The sequence below is a fragment of the Sesamum indicum genome, linkage group LG7, assembly GCF_026168435.1.
Source record: "Sesamum indicum cultivar Baizhima isolate 11 linkage group LG7, ASM2616843v1, whole genome shotgun sequence".
NCBI classification, from domain to species: Eukaryota; Viridiplantae; Streptophyta; class Magnoliopsida; order Lamiales; family Pedaliaceae; genus Sesamum; species Sesamum indicum.
Window position 1 is genome coordinate 8,392,969 of NC_142663.1, and position 19,941 is coordinate 8,412,909.

At 34.1% G+C, this 19,941-nt stretch overlaps 2 protein-coding genes across 2 annotated transcripts; both read right to left on the bottom strand.

The window, feature by feature from the left end:
* Positions 1-5,302: 5,302 nt before the first annotated feature.
* On the bottom strand, positions 5,303-8,159 carry LOC105166377 (large ribosomal subunit protein uL16). The gene is made up of 4 exons (XM_011085714.3): positions 8,006-8,159; positions 5,952-6,453; positions 5,758-5,839; positions 5,303-5,627 (listed from the first exon to the last, which is right to left on the bottom strand). The coding sequence occupies exons 1-4, from the start codon at positions 8,013-8,015 to the stop codon at positions 5,553-5,555; spliced, it is 669 nt and encodes a 222-aa protein (XP_011084016.2). The 5' UTR covers positions 8,016-8,159; the 3' UTR covers positions 5,303-5,552.
* Positions 8,160-12,960: 4,801 nt separating this feature from the next.
* LOC105166378 (class V chitinase CHIT5a-like) lies at positions 12,961-14,991 on the bottom strand. Its single transcript, XM_011085715.3, has 2 exons — positions 13,580-14,991; positions 12,961-13,198 (listed from the first exon to the last, which is right to left on the bottom strand). Exons 1-2 carry the CDS (start codon positions 14,976-14,978, stop codon positions 13,170-13,172), a joined length of 1,428 nt encoding a protein of 475 aa, XP_011084017.3. The 5' UTR covers positions 14,979-14,991; the 3' UTR covers positions 12,961-13,169.
* Positions 14,992-19,941: the final 4,950 nt, after the last annotated feature.

Here is a 19,941-nt window from a genome sequence, read left to right on the forward strand (position 1 = left end):
GAGATGATGCATGATATTATCTGTGCACGTTATCGAAAAAGTGTGTGACGTTTACATGCTTACGAGTGTTTATATTGTCCTATTTTGTTGATCGAATGCAACCCTATAAAATTATATGTTGTAATTTCTTGCCTTTTATACACTGCAGGTTTAATGAATTGATAGGAAAATAATTAGTTTGGTTGGATACATAACGAAATTGAACATAAGGATGTCATGCTTCACTTCTTATAACATTCAATGAACTTTTTTCAAATGCATATGGTTGATAGGAAACTTTTTATAGCAACTCAAGATCCTTGGTAAAACATATGGTTGCTTCTACGATATAAGATTTGAAGTGGCCACCGGAGGTACATTGTGGTGAATTGGATCCGGCCCGTCGGGTGCATCTCTCAATGAACCTCTAAATGTTGGAGGTACATTGTGGTGAATTGGGTCCGGCCCATCGGGTGCATCTCTCAATGAACCTCTAAATGTTGGAGGTACATTGTGGTGAATTGGATCCGGCCCGTCGGGTGCATCTCTCAATGAACCTCTAAATGTTGGAGTGGCTATTGGAACTGTCTTTCCGTGCAGTGGATTCGGTCCGGATGACACGGCTTTCAATAAACTTACAAAAGTTCTCTCCTGATGGTACTTGTTCACATAGGAAGGATTATATCCTAACTTACGATGAAACAAACTACGTGTTTCTGATATTTCATTTTGAAAACTGATTGAGAATGTGGAGAAAACAATCACAACCAAGAGTAAAACATTTGTTGATGTGCATCCAACCATATTTGTTGACAAGGTATGACAAGAGTGACAGCAAAAAGCTTGGGTTTAAATAACAATCAAATATGATGCCCAATTATAATTTCATATGCAAGATTGGAAAAAAATCGCACCCATTTAAAAGTATTAATTAATTACTTATTGACGACTTAAATAGTCCAAACTATAATTTTTGAAATAGAATAAAATTTAAATGTAAGTTGAAAATTTTAACTATTCTTTATGTTGACCAGGAAAGATATATTATTTCTATTTATGTTTTTCTTTTATTGTGTGATGTTCATAATTGCATGAAACATCTTCAACTATTGTTAAACAACACAATAACGTGATGCTCTAAAAAATAAAATATATATATATATATATTTGACTAGCTATTTTCCCTGAGATTTGACGTAATACGAATATACAATTATTATTTGAAAAATTACTAATACCCCTTAAGTGACAAATAACTATGTAGCCCCTAGACATTAAGGTGAATATTACTAATGTACCCTAATTATATAGGTCGCTATTCATAACATATAAGATTCCAAGAAAATTCTTGGAAATTACCTTGCGAATTGTGCCCAACAAACAAGATTACGCAGTTTGAGGCTTCTGTTGCCCTTTTTCTTTCCCCTGCGGTATGCTGATAAACCAATTTGTATTCTATCAATTTGTTGACCAAATAAAAATTCCTTTAATTTTATGTATAATTCTAAGGTGTCTATGCTCTGCGGGTTCGAGAGGGATCTGAGTTGTGCTAACTCATAAACTGCAACAACCAAATACTTGTCTCTAAAATATAATATTTACAAATCTTTATATTGGAAAGTGATGTTCAAGAATTATATATAGTATGTATTATACAACGGATCTCATTAATTATTTCATTTCATTAAGTTGCAGAGGTCAGATATAGTAGGCTTTAATAAAATCAAAGCTTTCATAGGAGAGGCTCTCCTGGTATCGTTCATTAGTGAAAATGATATCTCTACCAGAAAAGTCTGGAGACTATAGGTTTGTCTCACCGAGATGGACAAAGTAAAATATTTATTTAAATTTTTTCAAACAAATTAAGTGAATCACTCCATTTAAATTCCATGACAAGAAAAAACATTGAGTTCGCATAAAGCTTATTCGAGAAAAAGAGGATCCTGATATAGAAAATAAGTTGCCTGCAACCGAGGCCACGGAATGAAAGCATGCAATATGATGTATGTAGGGCAATGGCACAACCACATATGTTCTTACTGTGAAAAATAAGAGAAGCCCCTATTCGAAACCAAGATTCGGGTAACCTAAAAGAAACCCGAACCAAAACCCAAAAAGGTTAAAAGAAATATTTTTACAAAATGAGGTAAAAACCTCATAATGTAAAAAATCGAAAGCTAGACTGTCGATAAAGACAACAAATAAGCCAACGGTCAAGAAAAAGTGGATACCAGTTGCCGACAAGGCATACAACCAATGACGTCAGTCACAAAAGAACAAGTAGATAATGAACGCATTGGTGTCATCTAAAAACAAGTTTGAAGTTCGCGTACGGTGATAAATAAGTAAGTTATGAAGCAGATGGAGGATATTAGAAAAACTTTCTCCAACTTTTCAATAGATTAAATTTGAGTCTTTCAAAGTCTTGTGTTTTAAGTTTTCAGTCATAGGGATTTCCTCAACAAGAAGAATCCTCTTTATGCTAAATAGTTGTCTCCTCCTATAGAGGAAGAAGTATCTATATTTTCAACTATTTCTTTAATAAATTAAAGGGTTCTGTTCCATTTGTTCATCCAAAAAATTTTACCATGTCTCTATTATGGAGTATCTTCACGCCCAAAATAGGGCTATGCTGTTTGTTGATGAATGAGCCAAGTTCCTATGAACCATCTGCTGCAGTAGTGTGGTTTGAGGATATCCGTAAAATTAAGGAGTTGGAATATCTAGGAGCAAGGCCGCCAAAATAAGGTACGAATATATGGAGGTGTAATTTTATTTTCGAAAGCATGTTGGACCAAATTAAGAGCATGAAAATGGACTATAAGGGCTTTATCATAAAAATGTAAAATGGTCAAAGGGCAATAAACGCGCAAATTTCGATTGATACAGGGCAAAAACTGCCATACCTATTTATACGGACCTTATTTTGCCATTACCTGCTCTTATGACATTTAAATTTTGTATTGATAAAAATAAAATGTGTTTTACTAGTTAAATGAGAATTTTTTGTAAAATGAGTTGGAATTAAAGAAAGGGTACGATAAAATGATAATTAGTTGTAATAAAGTGTAGTATCGTTAGGAGGTGCTACATTGGGTGATATATTTGAAAACGGAACTTGTAGATATTAAAAAAATATTATTTTCTTGCTAATAAGTATAACACAAATAAAATTAGAATTCAAATCAAATTCAAAATCTGATTAAAAAAATGTATTTTAATGGCAAAAAGCAAGTAGACTCTATATTTCGCACACTTGTGTAGTTGAAAGAAATGAAAATTTTATAGGCTAGACATGCGAAATGCTTCTAATCATCTAAAGATACTTTTAACAAATTTAAATTCTAACAACATGGGATTAGAACTAATAAAATATGATGTAACAATATAACATATAACTGCTCGAAGTGATGACATTATATTTATATCATAGATAATTATTAATATATTAAAAATAATATCAAATAATAAATAATATTAATATACTTAACAACCTATCTTTTTAAATATATAATTTCACTATTTTTTTTCACATTATTAATTCAATAAGGCATACAATATAATAAAATAAATTTAAAAACAAACTAATAAGAAATACAAAAAATAATATTACACATTTTCTAAGTTAACTGAAAATTTGGTACACTAATTTATTATAAAATAATTTATCAGAAAGAGCGAAACTGAATTCTGAAAAGAAATTAGAATTTTATATTTACATATAACATAAAGGGATAATTACACTCCCCTTCTCTGATGTTTGAAGTAATTATACGTAGACGCTTTGTAGTTTGAAAAATTACGTCTATCACCCCTGAAGTTTGGTTCTGTCTAATAAATAAGTCTCTCCGTAAGTCAAAATTCACCTAATTTGATGATATATAACAAAAAAATAAGAAAAAATCTATATTGACCCCTAATTGACTTATTAATGACTTATTACAGGTCCTATAAATCTTTTTATGACCAAATTAACCTCATACATTTTTATATGTTAATGCATGTAAAAAAAACATGTTTTCAACGTTATAAGGATAACTTAGTTGAAAAAAATCTTTTGACCTACAATAAGTTAGTAATCAATCAATCGAGTACAAAAATTAATTTTCATTCAATATTTTTTCAACAAATTTCATGAATCTTGACTAATGGATGGACTTATTTATTAGACAGAAACAAACATCAAGGATGTTAGATGTAATTTTTCAAACCACAGGAGGGCTACATATAATTACACCAAACCTCAAAAAAGAAAAATGCAATTATCTCTAACATAAAATAGTTAAACTTAACAAAAATTCCAATTTAACAGAAGCAATGCAATTTTCATGAATAATCTATTATCTTTTCTGGAATAAGCAAAATTAGGATACTTGATAGAATTAATACACATTTTAAAAGAAAAGCTAAAAGTTTTATCATTTATTTACACTCAACTGGTGACACATTCAATTCAATTAATCCAGCACAAGATCACATAGTTCACCGCTTGAATCACTAGTCGAACTTTTTCATAATAAAAAAAAAAATACCAGAAAAACGCTTTTTATGTCCTCCTATTTTCTAATTTCAACCTGCCGGCCCATTTTATGGCCCAATTGACAGTTCAAAAGGTTTGAGCATTCAATCGGATTGGACTTCAAAACATTGGCTACAATACTTCCAATTATCAAATTAACCCCCTTTTCGAAATTTGATAAGATTAAAGAGTGATTTTAAAAATTTAAACTAACCCTAGCCCATCCTTCTAATAAAACAATACCAAGAAGTTCGAAAATATCTCCACAAAGAATAAATCTTTATCATATCTTCAATGCGCATTTCAAAACCCAAAACACAATTTTCCAGGTAAACATCTTTCCGTCAATTTGCTACGAGTCAAAAGGGATATGAGTGATCAAGAAACCAACAAAGAAATCCATATATCACACATAATAACAACAGGAATAGAGAAACTAAAGCAAATCCAAGTAACAGAAATCATCACAAATATTATGTCGCCCAACCCAATAACCTTGGGAGCTACGAGACCATACACAAAAATGTCAAAATATTCAGAATTTCAATTTATAGCATCCTCATATTTCTGAATTGATGATATTCAAAGTTGACATGACACATTTTGTACTTCACAAAACTAGCCACCCTCGAACCAATGACAAACATGCACCACGATTAGACACAGGTGGTGCACATCCTGCTGAAATTTTTTTCAATCTGACAGATTCATTTCAATTCATATTATTGATAAGAAAACTGCAGACTTTGTTTCCACCAAATCTAAGCAAAGCCACCTTCAAAGATGCAAGACCAAACTACAAAATGACCAACAAAGAAATACCTCTTGTTTGGTTTTCATTTTTAACCAATTTGAAAAACAGTACAAAGAAACTGGCAACATAGTGCAATAGAAGTTATAATTGGCTTAAAACCGAATCCTCTATCATCGGAAACATCAAATCATCAGTAATACCACTACCAAAACATAATCTAACTTTAGGGAGTGATTCATATGTAGGAATGGACTGAAAGTTAAATAGACATATTTCCAAGTCCATTCCTAAATAGACGTCCTAAGCAGCTGGACCCTCAGATAAAAATGCTCTTCCTGGTTGACGATTCGCCAATGGCCCATGGCATCCCAGAAGCTGCAAGAGTTTTAACATTTAAGTACCCAATGCAAAGTGCAGAATGTCAACATGGATACGAGATGTTGCTATCAAAAATCAAATGTATAGTTATAATCTGTAAAAAAGGTCTCAATCTAAGGTAACATACCTTGGCATTGACACCATCAGGTAGAATCCTGTTCTCTGATTTCCACTTCACGTAATCCCCGCGGTTAAATTTTGTGAAGCCCCTGAAAATTAAGACCAAAGTAAAATATTTGGGGTGAGGTCTTCAGTATAAATTACATGATATGAGTCATCAAAAAGACCAAAATGAAAAGAGGTGTTAAGAAGCTAACACACCATTTTCTGCTAACAATTATCCTTTGACGACCAGGGAACTTGAACTTTGCACGACGCAATGCCTCCTGAGCATGGTGGCTGTTGCCATCTTTGCAACGGACGGACAGAAGAACCTGCCCGATAGCCACACGAGCACAAGTACCCTGAGGCTTGCCAAAAGCACCCCTCATGCCAGTTTGGAGCCTATCAGCTCCAGCACATGACAACATCTTGTTGATACGCAGCACATGGAAGGGATGGACTCTGACCCTCAAATGGAAAGCATCTTTTCCAGCAAACTTGGTCATGTACTTGTTGCATGCAATACGAGCAGCTTCAAGTGCCTCACTGGAGACGTTCTCCTTCTCCCAACTCACCAAGTGCACACAGAAAGGGAATTCATCCACGCCCTTCTTTTTCATTCCCACATCATAGATCCTGATCTTGGGATCTGGAACACCACGGCAATACCGGGATTTTGGGTATGGCTTATTCTTGATTTGGCGGTAACACCTCGCAGGTCCTACACACAAGATATAACCCATCAAGGTCACCACCACTGGTACATTTATGTAAACATCCTAAAAAACAAACGTGCAGTTGCTAATACACCCAACTTTTTGTTTTAACATCTTTTTTCACATACTATACATGCGATTGAAGAGTACACCCACAATTCCTTTCAAATGCTACACGGCCAAAGTCAATGATATTGACAAGGGGGTAAACAGATTCCCATATTTACCAAAATAAAATAAACAAACTCTGGTTTGAAACTCAGCCAATTGACTTAGAAACTCTATGGAATTGTAGCATATCCCTGAAGTGAAAGGGTCAAATATATTATCTTACAATAAAGTTCTGTCAATCAATCATCAAACAGAATCCCATGGAAGCAAAACTAAAGAACTTGACACGTACACAATCTTAGATGGCCGTTCAATTTCACTCATCTGGGATAAACCAGCATAAAACTTCTTAGAGCTCAAAAGTGTAGAGCATAAACTAAGATACCTAAATATGAATATATAGTCTAACTCATTATTATCTACAAACATGACAAAAGCAACCAAATGAATAGAGGCAGACATCATGTGGTTCGTCAATCAATGTATAATACTTAATGTCTACATGCTCAAATAAATGCCCAGACATCAAAGAGAAACGAATCTATAGCTCCAATTAGAAAACCCAATTCCCAATCCATCTCATTCAAGGCAGCACTAACCCAGGCACAAAGAATAGCTCAAATTACACAAGAAAAACCTAACATTTACTGAAGCAGGAAAAATGGGATTTTTGTCTTATGTTTTCTTATGTTTAATTTTGGTAGTTGTGGGGGATCTGTTTTTTTTTTTGGTGGGGGGGGGGGATTGAGGTAGGTTCTGCTTTGGTGGGTGGTGACTGGTGATTGTTTTCTACCTCACTGAGATCCTGTTTTCCGCCCAATTTGAGGATTTTCATGAGTTAATCTATTTTCATGTGCTTCATAAACCATACTGCGAAAGAAAACCACGAGATGCAGCCAAATCTGTAATCCAAACTTCGGCTATTTAGACTCCTGGGCCAAGACTTAACAACTTCTGGAGTTGGAAATAAATTCCAGTTATGTAATCGTAGTATCAGAAAATACAATTAATGTTCTAACATTTTTACACTAGATGAGATTGTTCATAGCTTTTTTATATTTCAAGAACAAAAGGGGGTGCAATTAAATACATACAAAATTACATGTACTTCCGCACAATCATTTTTCATCCAGAAAAAAAAAATAAAAAGAATCAGCGTTCCACACAATGATTTAACAACTGAAACAAAAGCGTGCACAAATACGTTCAATAGTTATGCGGCTCGTGCCGAAGAAGGAACCCGCCTTCAATTAGTGCGACCTCCGAAAGCTACTAAACTAAAGACCGCGCATTTGTTCGCACCGTAGAAGATAGCAAAACAAACCCTATATTCATTTGATCAAAGCTGCCTGAGAGCACACAGACAAACACACCCGCACACACACACACAGACACCCGAAGAAAAGAAAACCAAATTAAAGCAAGCTGTTGGCGGAAGAAACTTACTTCTTCCCATGGCGAACTCGGCCGCGGATCCACTGAATTATGAGAGAAACAGAGCTAGGGTTTGGGGGTAGAAATGCTATTTATAAGAAATATAGGGTGTGGGCTTACGTATGGGCTTGGGTCATGTTAATGTGAATGGGAGCCCCTTCTGTTGAAAGCAAGCCTTCTAGAAATGCATAGGGCTGACTTGTATGGTTCATCTATAAGGGGAAAATGCTATATTTTTTTTGTCTGATAGAAATGATAATTATATTATAAATAATAATATAATAAAAAAATATTTAAAATACTCACAAATCACAGTTAATAATATTTTTATATTAATTTTTAAATATAATAATTATTCTGCTAATTACTTTTTTTAATTAAAAAAGTGGTTGAATATCATTTTAATACCACTATATCAATAATTTTGATGTATTGGTTTATATATTTTTTATTTATAATATATTTTAAAACGTGAAAAATTATTTATTATATGTACACAAATACAGTGTGTCACGACTGCTGGTTATATAAAAAAAAGTTCATCAACATATCTGTGTATTTTACAGTAAAAACTGGTAAGATTGTAAATTTAGATAAAAATGAGATGGTAATACTACTAAGACATTTAAGGGCATAACCTAAGTATTCTCTTTTTTTTTTTCAGTTTTTTTAATAAGAATAAATATATACTTGTCTGGCACCACTCAATTGTCTATGCAATTAATTTGAAACTTGAATAGTATAATTGTTATTTTCTCAAAATATATATTTTAATTAAATAAATAGAAGTTGTGAGAAGTTATTGAAAGAAGTGAGAGGGAAGAAAAAGAAAAGGGGAAATTGAGAGAAAGAGGTATTTGAGGCAAAGAGAGGGGGAAAAAACAACTGTTAAAATAATTTAAAAATAAAATGTAACAAAATAATTTGAGATAGAGGTGCTCTTTGATTATAATAATAATATATATATATATTACAAATTAATCTCTTTCTAATTATATATTTATTATTCGACTATTTGTTAAGTTTTTTAGAGTAAATTACGTCGATATGATTTGTGAAATTATAAATACATTCCAGGAGAGTAATATACTTTTGATTCCAGTAAACGTAAATTAATTGGTATGTTTCTTTTCTATAAGTCTCATCATCTGTTTCACTCAACCATCGAGGGGTGATACAGAACCACTTCACGCAAGGTTGCGTAATTACACCTGCGTCTTGCTAGAACATTTGAATTTCTGGTTCACTGTGCTCAAGGTAGGTGTTTGGGTTCTTTAATGTTCTTATTTTTTTATCATATTAACATAATTTTATTTTCTCTCATGTAGCTCTTGGAGACTATCTGGACCATAAGATAAAGAAGGTTTTTTACTCACAACTAGTCAACTGACTCCGACACGTCTTTAAAAGAGCTAGAAAAAAAATACACAAAAGGCTAGATTAGTAGCAGAGGGGATGTGGGCGACCTTGCTCCTGCTTTGGTCCACGGATTCCACACTAGAGTTTTAGGAAAAGTCCCAGAAGAACAAGACCCAAATGGGCAGTGAATCCATAGCTAGGGAGCAGAGTATATCGAGATAGGTTATCATCCGTTGAGGAAATTGGTAAGTTTTGCGCTTTAATCATATTTTATTATTTTAATTCAATGTTACTGAAAATAATGCCAGTTTTTTATTTAATTTGTTTATAAGAATTTTCATGGGCGACAAGCTTGGCACGCTACCATGTTTTATGGAGGTCTTCTCCTGACTATAGAACGAGAAAGACCAATAGGATGTGTTCTGGCCTAAGGGTAGAGAAGGTCACAGTAAGCTTTTTTTCTTTTAATATTCTTTTAAAAAATTGATTGCTGATTTATTCATTTTCTTTCTAAGAGAATTATAAAAAATAGAACGATGAGCAAACAACTGGCTATTGCCCACGAGTGTAGCTAAATCAATTGTTAGTGTGTCAACTGAAGAGCACCTGTTGTGGTGAAGTATAGCAAGTGGTTGCAAGAATGCATGGGTTCATAAAGGGTCAGAGGCCCATTCAGCGTTCACCCGTTGCCCTGATACCTCAATTATAGTAGGCTCAGTATGGACTATCTGGACATATTGGTTGACAGGAGGCAAATCAACAAGTGGACAGAATTCAAACTGTGCTAAGGTGTAATCATGCCTTAATAGACGCTGTAAGCAATTTGGGGAAGAATTAATCTTGCATAATTCTAGAAGAAGTAACTTTCCCTATAAAACACGATCGCTCGACTATACACTCTTACCATATTTTTACTTTTGTGATCCGATCTAAGGGTATCCAAATTCGATGATGTGACCCTCATCTCGCGACCTGCATCAATATATAAAATTTTATATACTATATTACAATCACATTTTTATATTATATTAGTCATACATCATAAAAATATGAGCAACTTGGGGATGTTTTAGTTTCTTAATCTTTTGCGATAAGTATAATAATCTCATTAAAATTGCAGTAAATATAATTTGACATCACAACAAATATAATTTTTTCTATGTCTAATTAATAGAACATAACCATTAATTGGGCGATTGAATATGTAATGCATTGCAGTATTTTGATCTATATAGTTAAACTCTTTATCAAATAATTTTTCCAGCATTAAGTAATGTAATCTAAATCATTAAATTCTTGACAAAATTTAATAATTTATTTAAAGAAATTAATTTATTCTACTTCAATTCATTCCAAAAATCATTATAATCAATCTAATTTTTTTTTTCATATTCTCATTGAGCAACATTACTAATAAAATGAAAAGTTTAAATAAATGAGACTACTATTATTAAAAATTATATTATAAATAACTTAAACATAGCCGGTATAAGAATATTATAGAGAGAATTAATGATAAAATCTAAAATTTCGGTCAAAGGCGTAATTATATGAAATAGTGAAATTGAGTAAGTCGTCTCTATCACAAATGGAGGTCTTCCCATTTGACGATAATTTACTGTTCACTTATCGTGTTTTGGGGGCTTAAATGCAGTTTTTGTTTTTTGATTTGACGTTTTTATCTTTCTAACATACTAAATTGGTTGTGTAATTCTTGAATTTTTTACAATTTTAATTTTTAGTTGTCGAAGTTTACAAATATAGTTGGAAAAAAACATGTGCCTTCCATATGTTTTTTTAAATTTGGGGCTTTTGTTTCCATTCTCAATTTCTATCGGTATGGAGGTAACTTTTTTGTTTTGTATTTTTTTATATTTTGAGGTTTTAGTCCTTTATTTTTCAAGAGTAGTATTATATGTCCTATAATTTTTAACGTTTTGTGATTTTGGTTCCTTAAATTGACCAATAGGAACAAAAAGCCCAAATTAGAAACGACATGTGTCGGGTACATGCTTTTTACTGGCAATATTAGTAAATTCGGACAACTGAAGAATCAAAAGTTATGGAATCTATTTGCTAACTTAAAAAGATAAAAAGACTAAATGTCAATATCCAAAAGATACGGTACGAAATTTAATCGATGTTTTTTGTTCAGATTACACAATTCGGGCAAAATCGTGTTTTGGTACCATTAAAAAAGATTAGTTTTATTTTTGGTACCACAAATTTTGCAAGTTCGGGTTTGGTACTATTAAACAAAAAAATATGCATTTTTGGTACCAACTTAACGACGGAGCCCATGTGTTGTGTACATGGGCTTTAACGGCTGTCAACCTCACAATTTTGGTGGAAAAAGTCACATGAGTCCGAAAAAAAAGAGAGAAAATTGGTCTTTTAATATTTGTTTTGGTACCATTAAACCTAAAAATAAGTCTTTTTGGTCCCATAAAGTTATGTGCGGCACAAAATAAGTAATACAACACATTCCAAAATAAAAAAAGAATTTATAAATATGAAGCAAAATATATTGGTTATAAATACACGATTTGAGCTAATTAAAACCTGGTTTGACAAAACCCACTTGACAAAATATATGCATTGCAATGCACAATTTTTTGCTAATTAAAACCCGCCAAAAGAGTTCAACCTATACAAGTATTTAACCTATTTCTAGATGTCTTTTCGTTATAAAACTTTTTATAAAGTTTTATTAGCTGATATATATAGTACTTGTTAATTTTCAGAATTTTTTAAAATTTGGGTAAATTTATAAAGTTCCTTGAATTATGCTCCTTCTCTGCAAAACCGTACTCTTTATGAAATTATATGATAATTTTAAATAGTTTTATAATGATTTATTATTTTCTGTATTAACTAATATGAGTCTTGAGTAACATATAAAATTTATAAGATTTTTCTGTGGATGGCCAAATTTTAAAAATCCATCCATATAAACTGTGATTCTGTATTGTAGTTATTTTTCAACTCGATTTTATAAATTCTTACACCTATTTGTTTAACTAAATTTTATCTTATATATTTTTATACATGTTAATCAATACCTTTATCACCTTATTTAAATTTTTTAAAGCCATATACTAAATATATAGGTGGAAGTCTTTTGGTAGATTTCAATTAGCAAAAGATTGTGCATTGCAATGCATATATTTTGTCAAGTGGGTTTTGTCAAACCAGGTTTCAATTAGCTCAAATCGTGTATTTATAACCAATATATTTACTTCATGTTTATGGAATCTATATTTTATTTTGGAATGTGTTTATTACTTATTTTGGGGCGCACATGACTTTATGGAACCAAAAAGACTTATTTTTAGATTTAATGGTACCAAAACACTATAAAATGTTGGAAGACCACTTTTTCCTCTTTTTTTTTAGACTCACGTGATTTTTCCCCGCCAAAATGGTAGATTGACGGCTGTTAAGACCCACATGGGCTACAGAAAATGTTTATATTTTGATTTAATAATACCAAAACCCGAACTTGCGAAATTTGTGATACTAAAAACAAAATTGACATTTTTTAATGGTACTAAAATACGATTTTACCCGTGCAATTCATGGCAGATTGGCCTTAAGGAGCTAGCCGAAAGCGGAAATAGTTAAATAGAAGCGGAAATAGAATACAAAGAAACACAGCATGCAAGATTACAACCAGTTCTCTCTGAATCACAATATGTACAAGAACAAAGAATCGAGACTAGTTCTTAACAAAGAACATACTACAGAGGGACTATCAGATCATTCATACAACGGGAATTGTCGAATCGTAGTGGACCGTTTTTTCTGCTAAGGATCATCAATTCACACTGTCCCATGCTTCAGAAGCTGCAAATATACAGCAAAAATTTTAAGGTTAGTCCAATGGTGAGTTTCCACGCACATTATGGATAATTTGATCATATTGTAGTTTACTGATGAGTTATCTGATTGATAATAATCGGAAAAAAAATACAATTTAGCATTTTATAATATTATAAATGTACAAATTATCTCCCCATTAAAAAAATTAGCAATTTCTTTTTTGTGTTTTTTAAAATACATTAATTTACTCCTTATATTTTTTAAAATTAAGCAATTTACTTCCCTATATAAGAGTAAATTGATTCATTTTTTAAAAAATATAGAGGGATAAATTTCTAATATTTTTTCATATGAAATAATATTACATGAAGATAAATTGCATTAAATGGAATAATAATCCAATACCTGCTCTTGCAAGATCCCAGTTGCTGTCAAAACCAAGCGCCCAAAAGAAATAGCCCCCAAGTCCCCGAGCCTTAGCAAATTTGATCTTGTACCCAATCGACGTAATGTCGTCATATCCAATCCAATTCATTCCTGCATACGAGTATGTTGACACCGTTGCGCTGTCGAAAACCACAGTTGCGTTGTTTTCTGTATTGAATCCAAGTATAGCTGAATAAATCATGATCCCTCCACCAGGGCCAGTTCCGTTAGCAGGAGCGCCGATGCCATGCTGGTTAGGATCCTTCAACTGCCAAGTCCTCCCGTAAACTGGCATTCCCATCACTATTTTCTTGGACGGAACGCCGTCTCCGTTCCAAGTCGAAATACCGTGGCTAGTGCTCACGTTACTGGTCTTATCATAGAGCAGTGCATGAGCCGCGGTGGCAGAAGGGTCCCAACCACCATGATAGTCATAGCACATTGGACTCACAAAGTCCACATAATTCCTAATAGCATCGCCTGGATAAGTCCGTGGGACGTCCCCCGGCATGAAGAAGTCAGCAGCGAAATAAACAGCGGACGACAAGAGCAGCCGGGGCTTGCCTGAAGCGAGGGACTCATGGTTGACGGCAGAACGCCATTCTTTGTAAAACAGTGCAAGGTTCAACATGTCTTGTGGATTGCTGGGGAACTCCCAATCTATATCGAGGCCGTCGAAACCGTATTTTCGTGCGGTGTCGATGGATGACTGGATGAAAGCAGCCCGGTTATCTGAATTGCTCACCATGTTGGAGAAAACTCCAGGGCCTTCCCCTGCTCCACCGATGGACAGAATGGCCTTAGCAGGAGGGCTGGCTGAGTGGATGGTGGAGGTGAAGTTCGCCATCCATTGCTGATCAGCTTCTGTGATCAAAAGCTGAAAACTGGTGGCATCAACCAGGAGAAAGGCATAAAACAGGTGTGTGAAATATGAAGTTGGAATGGTCGATGGTGGGAGACTTTCTGCCTGCCATGAAGGCCAGTATGCCCCTTTTATGCCACGAGGAGATGCACCAGATGGTGGTAGAGGCGGCAGAGATGGTGGAAAGGCAATCGGCATCTGGGGTGGTGCTCCCAATTGTGATGGAGGCATTGAGATTGGCACCGGCACAGGAAGAGAAGGCGGAAAGGCAATCGAGATCTGTGGTGGTGCTGCCAACTGTGATGGAGGCGTTGAGATTGGCGGTGGCACAGTATGATATGGCAGTGGTGGAAGGGAGCGCAGAGCTGGCGGGAAGGCTATCTGCGGTGGTAATGCCCCTGAAAATTGTGTTGGTGGTAGTGAAATTGACACTGCAACACCAGGATATTCAGAAGTAGCTGCAGAGAAAGGGATAACAAAGGCCAAAAGGAGTGAAAAGATTACATGATTAGCCATGGTTTTGCTTCCTTCTTGCATTGATCAGACAAAGGGACAACGTAGGCCTCGTTTATATATGTCTAGACAGATATCGTACAACGTTGACGGCACGAGGAGCATAATACGCATCGACCTTTCTATGCTCGATGTCTGTTATCATGTTTGGAGGGTTGTGTTTGTTTTTATTAAGATTTCTTACCTCACTGAGCTGCAGCATGGAAAAGAGTTTCGTTTTCTTGTTTCCGGCTTCTTGTGTGTGAATATCTTCATCTGTAGCGGTGTCCTATTTTCTGTATTGGTTTTGGAACAACTGCCAAAATGTCTTGTTTTACTTTGTTTGAAAGTTCCACAGTTGCTTCACATATTGGTCAGTAATTTGAATGACCAGTGAGTGTCTTTGGAAATTTGTATGAGATAAGAGTCAAAGAGTCAGAACAGTTCATTTTGATTTGTGCAACACTAAATCTTATCAGCACAATTAAAATGAGTACTATTAACCAAAACTTTTACTTCTAAATAAGTAATTTTCATAAAAAAAAGTTGAAAGTTGAGGAACAATTACAAGTAGGTAATGTTGGTAAAAAGGTGAAAAGTAGATAAACGATAAAATTGGATAGTGTTTGTAGAAAAAATATTTTTAAAATAAACCTAATTGTTAAAGACTGTTTTATTCCTATATATTTGGAAAAAAAATACTATTTTTGTTTAATATTTGCACTTGTCTTCTGATAATAATAATTATTTTTCTAAAAAATAATAATTTTAGTTCAATTAGTACATTCCATATTTAATTTTTTTACAAATATTTATCATTTATATTATTAAAAATATCAAATTTCTGGACGTCTAACCGAAATTGCGTGCCCAATTCTCCCTGGATCCTTGATGTAACCTCGGTTTTTTACTTTTGACAGGCGTAGTTCGCTAATAGATTCGTCTATTTGTTTGCTTCTTGTGAAACATCATTAAATATTTAAATCAATAATGTCCTGACTATGTAATATAATTGTTTATTCATGCACAATATATAAACTTGCATTATTGTCAATATACATATTTTAATTGATTAGGGCAATTTAATTTATATTTTTTTATGATATAGGAATAATATCAGATAATGTAGAAAATGAAATATAAAATTTCAAAATATTAAATATGTGAAATTGCAAATTTTGTTAGTAATAAATTATTCAAAAATTCTAACATCAACTTTATATGATCAATTTTAAAAATGAATTAAAAAGGGTAAAATCAAATTAATATTATTATAATGAGGATAAAGCAGTCTAAAAGAAAGTTGGATTTATTTACAAAAAATCAAAGTAGCTTGAAGGGAGTGTTTGCGAAAACTTAGTGATTTTTGTAGAAAAAGTTGAGAGTTGTAGAAGAATAAAAAATGAGCAGTGTTTGAAAGAAGAGTAAAATACAGACAAAAGTTAAATTAGATAGTGTTTGGGGAAAAATCAATTTACAACGAACTTAATTGATTAAAGATCATTTGATCCTCATATGTTAAAAAGATATTATTTATATTATATTTGCATTTGTTATTTGTCAATAATAATTTGAAGGGAGTGGACCGGCCTGAGAATCACGAAAAATAAAAAATAAATGATTTGAAGCATAAAAATCCCAATCAAGGGGTGTACAAATAAAAAAAAAAAAATGATCTTTTCCACGCGTTTGGCGTACAAATAAAAAAAAAAAAGGCCAAGAATCGCAAAAAACACGAGATGCAAAAAGTAAAAACCAAAATTTACCTTTATAGTGTTTCTTGTATGGGTACAAGCGTTGATTCCCCGTCTCCCGATCCATTCACGGATGAGATCTCGACGATGAGATTCTCTAACGTCGTCAACCCTTCCACTAATAGGACGTGGTCTCCTCGTACTAGTAAGAACGACCACAGAAAAGTGGAGGTCAAAATAATCGCTGTCAATTAATGTAATTGATCTCCTTTCGTTTTCTTTTGGATCTCGAAGATCAAATGAACTAAAAAGATGGAGAGAACTAGAGAAAGAGAGAGACAAATTTGGAGATGTGTAAACCATCTTAAAGTGCATAGAAGAACTCACTGTCACATACTGACAAGGGATAAATCCGTTCTTGGAATCCACCATTCCCACTACATACTCCGACTGAACTGGATAAGGCTTATGATGATAATACCTTATGACACAGTCACCGCTCACCATTTCCAAGACACAGTTTTCATATGCACATGACTGCCATAATTTCTCAAGTCCTAGGACTAATCTCATACTAACAGAACTGAGAATCCCAATCGTACCGACCAAGCTTTAAGAGGTTTTCATATGACGATGCCCGCAAGTCAATTCAGTTAGTCGATTACCTTGCCAACTAACCACTAAAACTACACAGATGACCTACGTCTCCTGCTGACGAAACACGGATGTAGTACTTAGTGCAAGCCTCTATTGGGCCCTTGATGCCGTGTTTTGAGGTCCTCGACTTAGAACATTTCATACCGGCCCTCAGGAGTTGGTTTCATAGTTGTTAAACCTATGTGCAGCCTAACTCTATGGGTTTAACCTTTCGGTCTGTGGGCACTTTTCGTCGTGATATTGAAACCTCGTTCAACATCAATGGTAAGCACAAAAATACATTGCCAACTTGATAAATTCTTACCGTATTCATTAATTCAATATTATTCGATAAAGATTGGCAAATGGCAAACAACCAATCCAATTGGATTTTGGTCGCCCATTCCAACACAATTATTTTTCCATAAAAATAATAAATTTTACTTTGCCTATGTTTATAGCTTCATGTGTGTATTGAATGAGGAAACTAAGCCTATGTTGTAGATTTTCAGTTCGACTACACTAGGATTGGCTATGTATTATGCTCAATCGCAAGAAGCATCAATTGAAGCAGTATCTAAAACTGAAAGATATGCACTTAAACCAGTAATCCTACGAGTAATGTAGCTGAGAGGATCTCTAAGCCACCTTCGAGCAACGTAAGTAGCAAGATGCAAATTCCAGCTTTAGAAAAAGTGCCACCTATTGAGAGGCTCACTACAGAGGAGATAAGGGCCAAGAGGAGGGGAAGACTTGGTACAATTGTGATGAGACTTATCATTTCGGCCACAAGTGTAAAAAACCTTTTGTTTTAGTGGCCAAAGACATTGGAGGAGAATATGAGCTAAAGGCTGAAAGTGATGAGTTAGAAAGAGAAGAGCTGCAGATATCCTTACATACATTGGCAGGTCACAATATTCTCAATATAATCAAACTGTTGGGGCTAAATTGCATTTACTGTCCCGTATATTAGGGGGGGTAGCATTTCAGGGACTGTAGTTAAGGGTGTAGCAAATAGAATCCCAAAATTAAATTTTTTTTTGCTATTGAAGGACTCTGACAATCGAATTTTGCAAATTCGCTGGAAACTGCTTACCTGGACACAAATTAGGGTTTCAATTTGGGATTTTTGCTGATGTGGTAGGGGGATAAAAAAAATTTGCCAACTAAGCTAAAAAGACACAACAAAATAAAGAAAACAAAAAATAAAACCCAAATTAAAAGAAGAAGACTCTTCCCCTGTATTCTATTCATCATCTTCATCATCACCATTATCATCTTCATCTCTCTCTCTCCCCTCCCTTTCTCTCTCTACATTTCTTGGTTCTTCTTTTTTTTTTCCAAAAAATCATGAAAATTTTCATTCTCTCACCCCCAGTCCTGAAATGCAACTCCTCTAACCTCCTTTTTCATATACCCGACCGCCGCAACATGGGCACAGCGGATTCCGTGGCTTCCACCACCACATCCACCACCAATAATGCCGCTTTAGCCGCCGCCGATGAGGTCAACTGCAACAGCTCCACGGGCAAGAACCCACTGTCCACTCTCAATTTCTCAATCCTCAACAAGAACGTGATGATGATGGATGATGACGTTGATAATGATGTTGCTAATAATATAGTGTACTGGGAAGAGTTGGAAACTGGATATCACAGCTGGGGAATGTTGGGGGTTAGGGATTTTTTCTCAGAGAATGCTTGGTCGATTTGAGAGAGAAGAGTGTTCTTCTTTTATTTTGGGTTTTATTTTTTATTTTTTTTTTATTCTTTTGTGTTTTTTTAGCTTAGTTGGCAATACTTTTTTACCCCCCAACCACATCAGCAAAACCCCCAAATTGGAACCCTAATTTTTGTCCAGGTAAGTAGTTTCCGACAAATTTGCAAAATCCGGTTGCCGGAGTCCTTCAGTAGCAAAAAAAAAATTTAAGTCTGGAATTCTATTTGCTACACCCTTAACTACAGTCCCTGAAATGCTATCCCCCCTAATATACGGGGAAGTAAATGCAATTTAGCCAAACTATTGGAGAATGTTAAGCACAATATTATATCTATCTTGGTTGACATTAGAAGCATAGCTTCCTGGACCTCTAGTGGCTGAAAACATGCCATGAGTTAGAATGCACGCATCTGTTTTTGGTAACTACTGCAGACGACCAAGATATTAAGCGCAATTAGGAATGTCCAAGGTTCAAGTGGCAATGGGGCATGCTGAATTCTTTATAGACATGAGAATGTTGAAACTTGGAGGTTGTGAGATGGTTTTACGTGTAGACATATTGAAAAAGTTTGGCCCCATGACTTTTGACTTTGGAAGGCAAAGTATTAGCACTACGTGGAGCACGTTGAATACTCTTAATATGATTAGAGGAAGAAGCTGGTGAAGATTATAAAAAAAAGAGCTTAGTTTATTTGTTCTCTATGTGTGATGAGATAAATCGACTTAATAATCAACCTCGATGAAGGTGAGGATATGGAGAAACTCATGCAAGAATATGCACCTATATTTGCAGAATGACATCATTCAGAATAACAATAGTCCAATTTGCTTCCTCAATAATTCTAGTTAAGAAGAAGGATCAGTTCTATGTGGATTGCAAAATTTTAAATGCCATCACCATCAAGAAAAGATATCCTATACCCCTAATTGATGATCTA

Bases quoted from the DNA above. Each gene is read 5' to 3' on its own strand.
- LOC105166377 (XM_011085714.3), bottom strand. The intron at 5,840-5,951 runs GTGTGTTAGCTT...CTTAATTTTCAG, and splicing joins ATAATTGTTAGCAGAAAATG to GGGCTTCACAAAATTTAACC. The intron at 5,628-5,757 runs GTATGTTACCTT...AAACTCTTGCAG, and splicing joins CTGATGGTGTCAATGCCAAG to CTTCTGGGATGCCATGGGCC.
- LOC105166378 (XM_011085715.3), bottom strand. From the start codon at position 14,978: ATGGCTAATCATGTAATCTTTTCACTCCTTTTGGCCTTTGTTATCCCT. The intron at 13,199-13,579 runs GTATTGGATTAT...GTATATTTGCAG, and splicing joins CTGGGATCTTGCAAGAGCAG to CTTCTGAAGCATGGGACAGT.